This window comes from Apostichopus japonicus, chromosome 1, assembly GCF_037975245.1.
Source record: "Apostichopus japonicus isolate 1M-3 chromosome 1, ASM3797524v1, whole genome shotgun sequence".
NCBI lineage: Eukaryota > Metazoa > Echinodermata > Holothuroidea > Aspidochirotida > Stichopodidae > Apostichopus > Apostichopus japonicus.
The window spans coordinates 20,959,155-20,973,148 of record NC_092561.1 but is presented as its reverse complement, the minus strand read 5'-3'; the positions used below and the strand labels follow the sequence as shown (position 1 = coordinate 20,973,148).

At 37.6% G+C, this 13,994-nt stretch overlaps 1 protein-coding gene across 1 annotated transcript; it reads right to left on the bottom strand.

Annotated features, from left to right (window-relative positions):
* Positions 1-227: 227 nt before the first annotated feature.
* On the bottom strand, positions 228-13,598 carry LOC139971318 (GSK3B-interacting protein-like). The gene is made up of 2 exons (XM_071977670.1): positions 12,961-13,598; positions 228-3,552 (listed from the first exon to the last, which is right to left on the bottom strand). Exons 1-2 carry the CDS (start codon positions 13,171-13,173, stop codon positions 3,346-3,348), a joined length of 420 nt encoding a protein of 139 aa, XP_071833771.1. The 5' UTR covers positions 13,174-13,598; the 3' UTR covers positions 228-3,345.
* Positions 13,599-13,994: the final 396 nt, after the last annotated feature.

Here is a 13,994-nt window from a genome sequence, read left to right as displayed (position 1 = left end):
AGTTATGAGGAACTGTCCTTTGGAAATCAAGTATCCAATTAAGGCGCAAAAGGCTACACATACAAAACCAACTACGTATATTTGACCTATTCTTATACCTGCTCATTCTTATTTTGAACACAAAGACATATATATTACAAAAGTCTGCCTTCTCTTTCATCTGTGGAGTGAATATCCTTCCAACAAACCAATACTTCTCTTTCTCTGTGGCTGAATACAACATCATGATTCTGACAAATTAAAATCAACAGTAGAAGGTAGTTGTATTGTAGCTATTCTTTAAAACTTAAATTTACTAGCACCAAGATTAAAGGTAATTGAGACATGACACAACCCTACAGCATCAATAAATCAGACACTTAAGAATTGTGATATTATTTGAGTTTTGATTGAAATACAGCGCATGCTACTTATTAACTTAATCTTGTCCCTCTTGATGGTCTCGCTCTTGCCCATGCTTGACTAATTAACGCAGGAAACGAGTCCCCAGGGTATTAACGAGTCACATCTCTGTTGTAACATGGATAACAAGGATAATAAAATCTCACATCAGATATTTGGTAAATAGGACGAATACTCACTACAAGGTAACAAACCATCTTTGAAATCACCACTAAGACAAGTAAATTTTTAGCCTTGGGTCTCCTAGTGGACTGTGTATCTGTTTACTGTACTGGGCCCATGAAGTGTATACTTTGAGTGATTTCAACAACGTATGTACATGACCTTACCAAGTATGAAATAAGACGACCTCCCAACTCTCATACAAAGTTAAGTAAGACATTAAACAATATATCAATGATTTAGGTAACTCTAGATGTCAGAAACAAAGTACCAGCCATGCTAACCCCAAGCTACAGTAAATTACATTTAAAAATGTAAACAGGAGCACTTTAAACATTTTTTAAGTGGGCAGTGTTCATGTTTAATGTTTGTATATGACAAAATAGTACCAACAAACCCTTCATGCAAATTCCACCTTCTGTAAGGAAAGGATGTTTACTCAATAAAAGTATATATTTCTTCAACTTTTTAATACCATAAACCTTCAAACTTGACCTTGCAAGGTACTTAATGAGACCAGAAGTCCTCTCAACGCACATGTTGGTGAGAGATGTTAAACATATATACATCAGCAATGCTGCCAATGCTAAGAACAAGCAAAATAATCTAAATGCCATCACCAGACTGCAGCATGTGCCTTTCTTTAACATATAAATTACAGACATTTAGACATCAATGTAGTGGACAAGTTAGTCCATACTTTTTAAAGGGAGTGAAGACTCGAGCACAAAGAAACGTCTGATGCCGGTGATCTGACCTAGTTTCAAATGAGGTGTAACAGAAGTGTTAGACACCACCATCGATCCCAGAAAATACACACACAGCTTGCTACCGTCAGTGATGAGACACTAGTGTACAGTCAATACATGCAGCTACGGTCAATTCCCACAACACAGTATACATAGCAGCGATGGACATCTCAGGTCCAGCTAAAGATAACAAGGTATCACTTTTCATTGCTGTCTGCATTTTGTAGTGACAAGAAAAAATCTTCACTTGCAAGCAACAGAAAGTTAACTTTTTCAGAGGGCGGCACGCGGTTGGGGCGAGTCTTCAATGCCTTTAATGAAAAGGACAACAAACACCTCAGTAGTGAAGTGTGTGAGGAATGTATCCTTGCCCCATACAGTATAACATACTTAATCCACTTCTTGGAAGATTACTAAGTTTATTGTATGCCATAGTTAGGATTCCATACATGTACAGTACTACGTAATCACATATCTCCCACAGCATGTCTTTCTTATATGAAAGGTAATGTGTACTGGCCAAAAGGTAAGTCCAGTATGCTATGATCGCCAAAAATTACTAAAGGTGCACAATTCACTCATTGTTTTAAGTTTACCTACATTTTTTACTTCACACAACAAATTTCACACAAAAATTAAAATAACAAATGGGTTATATTGAAGATCATTTGAATATGTTGACATTAGCCCACTGAGACAGAACAACAATAACCCACATTAGATAATTATTTTGCACCATTTAATGGTACTGAATAGTACTGTAAGCACCCAAGTCTCTTCTGTGTATTTAACACAGAGCTAATTGTAACACTAATTCTTAGGGAAGACATTATACAATGAAACTATCAATAGTAATGGTGTCACCTTGAAGCATCAAATAACAGTAAGAACTTGTTCTGAAATGAAAGACAGGACATTACCATTCAATCTTTTTTGTCCTCTGGACTTTTCAAGTCACTTTCATAAATAATTTCCAAATGTGATTCATATATTGTGTTTGTTGTGGCATACAGTACATTAATCCGTTTTGTTTGTCCTTTCTCCAGCAGTATTCCAACTTGGTTTTTACTGTATAATTCACAAATGTATTTACAGTGTATACAGGGATGTAAGTGCAGCCCAAAAAAAAAACCGGAAAAATATTCGGAGACCCCAGGTTAATGCCGTCCTAACACATCCTACTCCTAGCTCTGACTACTTACACACTATCGTTACTGTATGTTAGGCTAGCTTAGAAGTATTAGCGCTAGCACATCCTACCCCTAGTTCTTACTACTTACACACTATCGTTATGTTAGGCTAGCTCAAAGTTACGAATACGTCGCAGCGAACTACGGAATAAAAAACAGTCTCACATTCGAATGCGATCACAAATATCGACTTTCATATACGTATCCCATAGATTTCCGCCGCTCACAAATATCACAAGCGTTAATTCCAAAACTTATGTCGAGCACCAGCAGTTACGAAAATATTAATTAGCAGTCCAATCAACATGAATTAGGCAAGGTTTTTCAACGACAGAAATGAGCTATAGCGATTTGAAGTTCGCACGTACGCAACGATATTCACATGGCATAATGTTGTACAGTGCAATGCGATGATGCGAAACTGGAAATGGTACTTTGAGTGATCGATGAGTGAAAATTGAAGTTAGCTTGCTGCAACGGGCCAGGCATTTTTGCCGCGTTGTGTCTTTGATATTCGAACAATTTTGTGGAACTTTATTGGAATTATAAAAAAAACGGATTTCCGTAAAAATACGGAAGACTTATTGGAATTAAAAAAAAAAAACGGATTTCCGTAAAAATACGGAAGACTTACATCCCTGTGTATAGTAAGACACAGTAGGGTCAATTAAATTTGATAGCATTCCTGATTTCGGCTGTCCTGAGCACCCACATCCCCAAGTTTCACTGCTACCTGTACACTCTGGAGTTACAGTTACCCTTTAGTATATTGTACAAGCATGATATTACATTGGTTACATTTGAAAGTCTCAATGGGCTGATGCCTTCCTCACGCTGTTCTGTCATGTTCCTTCCTTGTCAGGTGCATGGTGGTGGTTTCCATTTTCTGCCTTTTCCTGAAGTTTTTGAAGTCCTTCTAGTTTTCCAACGAGAGCTTCTCCAAATGTCAGTCTGTACTGTGGGCTGTGCTTGTCCAGTAAGGCATAGATTGTCTCATAGTATGTCAAATTATCTTCTGAAGACACTTCATCAAAGTTCTTCCCAACAATCTGAAACAAAAGGGGAAAGAAACTTATATCAAATGTTCAAGAAAAGAATACATTAAAATAAAAAGAGGGGCTGTTAGATTGAAAAAAGAAGAACTATAGATTAATGTACAGTAGTTTTACAGCATTAAGTTTACTGTAGCTGCAGTTGAATACTTAAATACTGAAACTTTTTGTCACTTGGATTTGATAGTTTGAAGTTGACAGTGCTGCAATATTATACAGTATACTGAGTCCCAAGTCTTCTTGTTTTCTAAATACTGTATCTCTCACAGACAGTATTATTCTATATATGCAGAAAACTAACAACTAAATTGGACAAGTTTACTGCTTGCTGTAACTACAATCCTACACAGGGGTGGAAAGAGTGGAAGAGTCTTTGATTTGGGGAGTGGAATGAGGAAGGGCAGAAGGACATGTAACTCTGAATTGAGGGGACAACCACAAGTTTAATTACCTAAACATATTTCATCAAGAAGGAAAAATTCCAGTATTAGTAACTGCATATTTTTATTGTATGTTCTAGGCAATTTTTGTACATGCTCAGTGCCCATTTTGTTGAAATATTTCGACAATTAATTGAAAAAACAAAAAAGCAAAAGGACACTTTTACTTTCAAAGATGGCTACTTTTCTACCCTAGAAAGGACACTGTTTTTATGACAAAGCACATTGGGGGTTCCTTCACCTCTTTTTGGCACTCCACCACCCTTGATACACCTACTGGATTACAGTACATTCTGATTACAAACAGTAGTAAATGTCCATAGATAACTTTCATATTGTTTCAGTAGTTTCAAAGTTCCTTAGTGGAAGCTGTAATGTTCCATTTGAAATAATTTGATTTAATGACCTTCACTGGAGAGATGTCAGGTTCTATTTACTGTACAACATGTTGTATGTACACCATATGATGTATTTAATACCCATCTCACTAATCATACATCGCACTGATACTAAGCCATGATCTACTGTATATAATTTATATGTGTCTTTTATTTTTGATGACTTAATAAGCACCGCAACGCATGTTGGAGGTCATAAAACCCATCCATCTCTCAACTCTGTGTATACTTAAGGTCCTGCAAGCACATCTAGGGTAGTGTAATCACCCGCCATGCTAAGTCCTGTATAATTACTAACAGTACTATAGTTCAATACAAAGTCGCTGGTGGCAAGTTCTTCCAGGCAAGATTCAACTTCAAGACAGTAAATTGTTAATAATGAAAGATCAGGGAGTCAATATCAACGAGGCATGCTTAATGAGAAGAAATGCCATATGTCGCTTTTGTACTGTTCGAGACATCTTTAACATACATACTGTACAGCATAGTGTCAAGCTGAGCTGATTACCCTTGGGCTAATAGAGACAAGCAAGAACCTATAATTAAATACAGTGAACAATTCTAAAATCCTGCTGTTGTTTCGCCCACTGAAGCCTTCAAGGAAACACAGTTGGTCAAATAATGGATGACAAAACTCATGTGCCTGTAAAATATAACAACTTACTGTAAGAAACATGTACAGCATGTATCAGGTGCTACCTATAAAAAATCTTTACACATGTATGTATACTAGAATGAACTGTCTTAGGCCCAATTAATGACAGGTAAAAATGAATGACTGAGACTATTAGCTAGTACAGTAGAACACAGTAACTTGTAATGCCATACATAGTAGCTCTACATGTCCATAAAACATGCGATACATCACATTAGATGTGTGTGCTGTACTCGGCAACATTATAAGGAACCAACTGTTGTAACTGTTAAGGGTGTTTGTAGGACTAAATAACTTTATGACCCTATATACAGATGTGTAAACAGCAGAGCTGCAGTACATAAATAATCATTCACTTCAATTTTAGGTCAGTGATATCAGCAATATTGCTGACTCAATCGATGGAGTCATGGACTGATAGTTATTGACTCAAGTCACTGTATTATCTTTATGGGGGCAAAGATGACCACTCTGGATAGGTCAGTAAGTGTGCAGTTGTTGTGATGAGACAGGTACCGTAAGTGAGGAGAAGAGTAACCTTCGCTATGATTAAAAGTGCTGTATAAAGTACTGTGTTCCTGTAAAGAATATAACATTACAGAATGAGAGGGTACACGACATACAGTCTGGAAATAATTTATCCAGTATCGCACTGCAAAATGCTAGATACAACATACAGTACTTAGTCAAACTGCTGCACAAGTGTAAAGATAATGTTCCGTGTCCATATAGCTTTTTGAGCAGGAAGCATTAAAGTTGCCAATGAGAAACAAATTCAGAGCTTTCAAAAATGCAATGTAACCGAATTAGAACGCTAAATTATTCCCTGCATACTGTACAGTACCAAATTATTCCCTGCATACTGTACAGTACCAAATTATTCCCTGCATACTGTACAGTACCAAATTATTCCCTGCGTACTGTACCAAATTATTCCCTGCATACTGTACAGTACCAAATTATTCCCTGCGTACTGTACTGTACCAAATTATTCCCTGCGTACTGTACTGTACCAAATTATTCCCTGCATACTGTACAGTACCAAATTATTCCCTGAGTACTGTACAGTACCAAATTAATCCCTGCGTACTGTACTGTACCAAATTATTCCCTGCATACTGTACAGTACCAAATTATTCCCTGCGTACTGTACAGTACCAAATTATTCCCTGCGTACTGTACTGTACCAAATTATTCCCTGCGTACTGTACTGTACCAAATTATTCCCTGCGTACAGTACTGTAGTGAACCAAATTATTCCCTGCGTACTGTACAGTACTGTACCAAATTATTCCCTGAGTACTGTACTGTACCAAATTATTCCCTGCATACTGTACAGTACCAAATTATTCCCTGCGTACTGCACTGTACCAAATTATTCCCTGCGTACTGTACTGTACCAAATTATTCCCTGCATACTGTACAGTACCAAATTATTCCCTGCGTACTGTACAGTACCAAATTATTCCCTGCGTACAGTACTGTACAGTACCAAATTATTCCCTGCATACTGTACTGTACCAAATTATTCCCTGCGTACTGTACTTTACCAAATTATTCCCTGAGTACTGTACTGTACAAATTTATTCTCTGCATACTGTACAGTACCAAATTATTCCCTGCATACTGTACAGTACCAAATTATTCCCTGCATACTGTGCAGTACCAAATTATTCCCTGCGTACTATACTGTACCAAATTATTCCCTGCGTACTGTACTGTACCAAATTATTCCCTGCGTACTATACTGTACCAAATTATTCCCTGCGTACTGTACTGTACAAATTTATTCCCTGCATACTGTACAGTACCAAATTATTCCCTGCATACTGTACAGTACCAAATTATTCCCTGCATACTGTACTGTACCAAATTATTCCCTGCGTACTGTACAGTACCAAATTATTCCCTGCATACTGTGCAGTACCAAATTATTCCCTGCGTACTATACTGTACCAAATTATTCCCTGCGTACTGTACTTTACCAAATTATTTCCTGAGTACTGTACTGTACAAATTTATTCCCTGCATACTGTACAGTACCAAATTATTCCCTGCATACTGTACTGTACCAAATTATTCCCTGCATACTGTGCAGTACCAAATTATTCCCTGCGTACTGTACCAAATTATTCCCTGCGTACTGTACTGTACCAAATTATTCCCTGCATACTGTACTGTACCAAATTATTCCCTGCGTACTGTACTGTACCAAATTATTCCCTGCATACTGTACAGTACCAAATTATTCCCTGCATACTGTGCAGTACCAAATTATTCCCTGCGTACTATACTGTACCAAATTATTCCCTGCGTACTGTACTGTACCAAATTATTCCCTGCGTACTGTACAGTACCAAATTATTCCCTGCATACTGTACTGTACCAAATTATTCCCTGCATACTGTACAGTACCAAATTATTCCCTGCATACTGTGCAGTACCAAATTATTCCCTGCGTACTATACTGTACCAAATTATTCCCTGCGTACTGTACAGTACCAAATTATTCCCTGCATACTGTACTGTACCAAATTATTCCCTGCATACTGTACAGTACCAAATTATTCCCTGCATACTGTGCAGTACCAAATTATTCCCTGCGTACTATACTGTACCAAATTATTCCCTGCATACTGTACAGTACCAAATTATTCCCTGCATACTGTACAGTACCAAATTATTCCCTGCATACTGTACCAAATTATTCCCTGCATACTGTACAGTACCAAATTATTCCCTGCATACTGTACCAAATTATTCCCTGCATACTGTACCAAATTATTCCCTGCATACTGTACAGTACCAAATTATTCCCTGCGTACTGTACTGTACCAAATTATTCCCTGCGTACTGTACAGTACCAAATTATTCCCTGCATACTGTACCAAATTATTCCCTGCATACTGTACCAAATTATTCCCTGCATACTGTACAGTACCAAATTATTCCCTGCATACTGTACCAAATTATTCCCTGCATACTGTACCAAATTATTCCCTGAGTACTGTACTATACCAAATTATTCCCTGCGTACTGTACTGTACCAAATTATTCCCTGCATACTGTACTGTACCAAATTATTCCCTGCATACTGTACAGTACCAAATTATTCCCTGCATACTGTACAGTACCAAATTATTCCCTGCATACTGTACTGTACCAAATTATTCCCTGCGTACTGTACTATACCAAATTATTCCCTGCGTACTGTACTGTACCAAATTATTCCCTGCATACTGTACTGTACCAAATTATTCCCTGCGTACGTACAGTACCAAATTATTCCCTGCATACTGTACCAAATTATTCCCTGCATACTGTACCAAATTATTCCCTGCGTACTGCACTGTACCAAATTATTCCCTGCATACTGTACCAAATTATTCCCTGCATACTGTACCAAATTATTCCCTGAGTACTGTACTATACCAAATTATTCCCTGCGTACTGTACTGTACCAAATTATTCCCTGCATACTGTACTGTACCAAATTATTCCCTGCATACTGTACAGTACCAAATTATTCCCTGCATACTGTACTGTACCAAATTATTCCCTGCATACTGTACTGTACCAAATTATTCCCTGCGTACTTTACTGTACCAAATTATTCCCTGCGTACTGTACTGTACCAAATTATTCCCTGCGTACTGTACTGTACCAAATTATTCCCTGCATACTGCACTGTACCTAGTACAGAATTATTCCCTGCATACAGCACTGTACAACTACCTACTGTTAACACATTTACCATACAGTACCGAATTTATAGAAATTTGAACAACCTAAGTCTGTAAGAATTACAAACTTCCAGCCATATATCATTTAATATACAGTATTGTACTTACAGTACAGTAGTTTTGCCAGACATTCAGATAATCTAAACTACGTTAATTTACCACAGTAGTGTGCTTACAGTATCACTAGAAAACAGTACACCAGCTGTAAAAACACCTCAAAGGAAATGGGAAAGGCTGTAACTGTCATGAAAATCAGTTGAGGAGATATAAATGTGACAATTCCAGTGATATAATCAAACTATATCCATTACAGTAGATTAATAATAAAAAACAGAACTCAGTCATTTACTCAAAATTTGTAAAGTCCTTCAGGACATTTAAATTTGTTGATGACCATCAGTCTTTGCTTTAATAATAAACACACTGATTCTCACAGTTCTGAAATTGACTATGTCAGTGGACACTGTTCCCTGATCCCTTGTGTGTAATAATGGCTGCAATATCCAGTGGTGACATGGTTGCAGACTTTCACATCTGATTACATCCAATTGATACCTGCAGCTTCACAGGGATCACTTAAAGCAGCTTTTCAAAGTTTGTTTCAAATGATCTTCTTTGTTTAATACAATTTCATTAATAACTAAAACTCCATTATAATATAGGTACTGTATCACTATGCAATGTACCCTACTTAAATTTGCTTGAATTGTCCATTTTTACCAAAATAAGGATTGTGAAAAACTGAGAATTTATATTATAAATTAAATAAAAGGGTCAGTAGCTAATTAACATTACTGTATGTGTTGAGCAATATTTATGGTACATCTATGGGCAATGCATTCATGATTTGTACACTCCTATTTTAAGTAATATACTGTATATATACAGTACAGTACTGTACTGCAGAAAGTCTAATAAACATTGTGCATCAATACAGTTATGTACAAAAAGGCTGCTTTAAAATAAATACTTTACAGTCTCTGTTCAAAGCAATTATCAATATAATGAACACACTCTTTGAGACAAAAGGATGGTCATTGGTGGAAGATATCTTACTCTAACTTGAAATAAACAGACCAGACTAAAATGACAGATTAATAGCTGATCTTACACGAACCTCTTACAAGTACTGTGCTCAGTAAGTGAATCTGATTTCTCAATGGTACATTAGATGGTACAGTAGATTTGTACAGCACAGCCACAGTATGCCACATCTAACAATATTCCAATCACACAACAGTACAAATATTGCTGCCCAGTGGTCGTAACACAATGCTGCTACTGTAACAGGGTACAGTTACTGGTGTTGTGACTGAGTGGATAAAGGCGTAGGCATTTGAAGCAATGAGGCTTAGCAATCGGGAGATTTTGGTTTTAACCCCAGCCGGGTCATATCAAGGTGGGTTCTTCACCCAAGAACATTGTGCAGTTTCCAATTGAAATGACGCTCTAAGTTGAAAAGATTCTAAATTTAAGTTAAAGTGTTGCAATGGAAGCCACCCGACGTTGTAATCCAATAAGTCATTGGGGGCCTCCCTCGCGGTTCCGAAAATCCATTGAAGACTGCCTCGCTCAGTTTAGGTTTCTTAAACTTCAGTGACAAGCAAAGAGAAATGCAAACTGTAAAATAGAATAAACTCCAAAACGTTTGTATCAAGTTTTTCAAATCTTGCAACCATTTTTCGCTACGCAATTGTACAGTTTTAGAGAAAAGGATTTGGAATGATGCAAACATTCTGTGCTGGTACATCTTCTGTACTTTAGGGCAGTAATAGTCAACTCAACATACATGTATAGCATTTCACAATGCTGTAATGGAGTTCACTGCACTACTTCCAGTGTCAAGCTTACAGTACAGTACGTTGGTTTGCCAGACTTATGGTGCTTAAAGAATGACTTTATGTAGGATTTCAGTCTTCATTAAATGTTACAGCCCAAGGAGAAGAAATATGAGTGCTCCGCCCCCTGCATCCGCCCCCCTGACGGACTCAAATGGACTGATGGTGTCCTTTTCAGCTTTTTACCACTTTTGAATTAACGATTATTGACTTTCTTATTGTGCTCTCATCTACTTATTGACATTTGCAGGAGCGGCGATTTGTTTCAAATATTGGGGGGGGGGGACATTTGCTTGGGTGCAGGCGCGTAGTAACTTTCATCCCTAAAATTGTTCGTGCATTTCATGATATTTTGTATATTACTATCTAAGCAGAGCGCCACCATCAATTGGCGCGCAGCATACAAGAAAATTTCTGGTTTTGGTAGCCCCCCAGATCACCGGAAATGGCACTTCTCGGGCTTGAAAATGACCAACCAGATGTACACTTTTGCCTGAGAACCAAGTTTTTCCCAATATTTTTTTCTTCAACCATAACCTTTTTCAAGATTGTCACCAGTCACACATCACGTTTGACCTCATTGCATCTCCTGTGGATCATTGCTTTTGTAGGTAATACTACGTAACGGCCCACAATACCGTCAGCCCCACTTTCAAGGTTTTAAGCACATTATTTGTTCAGATTTTGAATAATAAATTCACTTCAAAACATGCCCATAATGTTGCACAAAATATCATCCATGGACAACCAATATAGAAGAAAAAACCTTCAACCCCTAACAGACCGGTCAAAATTGCAGGAGTAGAGGGAAGTATGATGAAGAATGTTGGTCAGGGAATTTTCAAAAATTCAGACACAGTTAATTTATTGGTGTACAAATATTATTATTATTATTATATTATAAAACTTTGATATCATAAAAAAAAATATATACAAAAAATATGCTCGAGGGGGGGTCTCCCCCTTTGCCCCCCTGGCTACGCGCCTGCGGTTAGAAATCTTGTAGGAAACAGGCCAAATGGAAACACATTGAACCCATATCGATGTGGATCATGATTGTACGTACTTACACTCATACAAGAGTTGTTCAGACATTATGATAATAATCATGAGTGACAACATGCTATACGGTCACAGGTCACAGAAATGACCACGAAGAGTCAATTACCTCATGCAGCATGTGTTGGATGAAGTTTTAGCCACCGCCAAATATGATTTGGATAAATAATCTCAGGCATTATTTTCTATTTATAGCCACCAAAAAGACTATGCCACCAAATATTGGGGCGGATATTAGATACTATATCCCCCACCTAAAATATTGGGGGGACATGTCCCCCCGTCCCCCCCATGATCGCCGCCAATGGACATTTGTCACATTTTGTTGGTGTAATTTTCTGACAAAATGCTCTAATGGCTGTCTTTAATTTATCGGCACTTCCGTTGTATGAAACTATTTCCAAGCGCATGTACTTTCAACACCCATATAAACTTCCCAGTTGTCACAAATGGCGATGACACCTATTTATTCTTTGTTTATCTGCAATAAGCAAAGCCCAGAAAGGGTCATTTCCGGCGATCTAGGGAGTATCTTTACTCAAAAAATGTCTGTACGATCCGCACCAACCTGTGGTGGCGCTCCGCTTAGATAATGTCAAAGCGCCCCTACAGACCATTATAGCCCCCCCACCAAAACCCCTACAATAGCTCCGCCACTGATCGTACGTACTGTAGCAGACTTGTGCTTGATTATTTGAGTGCTCGTAAAATGATGTTGACGTTGGCACTACAGTGCAAGCCTAAATATCAAATTTCATCCATTGTTTGATTCTAATTATAATAATTAATGCAACCAGAACATGTTCTTTTAACTTAATTCACACAAATAATAGAGCCCCATGTATCATGTATTTATCATGTATCAGCAACTCTGTTAATAATGTTGTAGCAGTACTATAACAAAGGCCAAGGCCTACCTATATACAGTATGTACAGCATTGTTATGTTGATAACTGCACTTCAACTCATACTGTGTAGGCCTTGGGTTATTGTATGTATAGTGACTAAATAAATTGGCCACAGGCCTAGGCTTGCCCATTATATAGTTTGAACTGGTCAATTAACAAAGCACATCTGGTTCTTTTAATAAAGTTGACCTGATTCTGGAACTTATTACTTTGGTAAATCTGGTCACATTACATCAATGATGTACTACATTTTGCAATTGCAATAACTCACTGTGTGGCAAACAGTATGCCTTCAGATCAAATGGAGCATTCAACATACTAATTAAGGAACTGGGCCTAGGCCTGTCCCCTATAATGTACTTACTCGGTAACCCAATGCAGAGAGCTCCACACAAAAGGTCTCTCCTTCCTTCGTTCTTACATTGAAAAAGGCAATTTCGTCACTAGTTGATAATTTAGAAGAAATTTCAGCATGCTCAACAGCATATTTCACTTCTAATATTACTGCCTCAGCTTCAATTTTCATAAGTCTAATGTCGTTCTCCACAGGTGTCATTGAATCAGTACTTTCTGCCATATCATTTATCCTAACAAGCTCCCCAACACATGTAATTATATCAGGGTAGGCTAAGATATAGGACTATCGTATGTTATACCGCTGTCAGCCTTGCAAAGTATGAACTTTATTGCCTCGTCTTAAGTCACGAACTTCGGAAACTCGACTAGCCTAGGTCTAGGTCTCTAGGACGTTTACACTGGTGACTTTACGTTACAACATCATGTCCATCGAAAGTTTCCATCCGAATGAAAATATTGATGTAAAATGGTGATCTGTCGTCACCAGAAATAATTTAGTTATTGCAAATCCCACTTTCTTGGTTCACATTTGTCGCAGAAAACACGTCGAAAGACCTAATTCTGCGAAATCTCGTGTTGAATTGTCATTTTGAGGAAGCCTGAAACGTGCCAGTGTTTATATGTGTGCAAGATTTGTTTTGCACAGGTTAGGGTTCGTGTATGTATGTGGAACGCCACAACTGCACAAAATAACGGAGAAACTGTTGGGGTTAAACCATAGAGAATTAACTACCTACTTCAATTTCTATGGGTTAAACACATGAAGAGAGTTACTAACGGGTCTACAGTTAACAGAACATTGTCAAAGAATTTGATAAGTGAAAACACTCTTTAAACATCAAACCGACCGTTTTTTTCAGATATGTTACTGAGGTTGAAGGCCGTTACTTCTCGACTCAAAATTTGGCATGCTAATTTTATTTTTACAAGTTTTTAAAATAGGCCTACTGTCCAGGAAATTCTGGATCTTCAAATGCTATCAAGAAATAGAAGAGTGTTAAATTAGACAATTAAATGTACCAGTGACCAAACAAGAAGTGT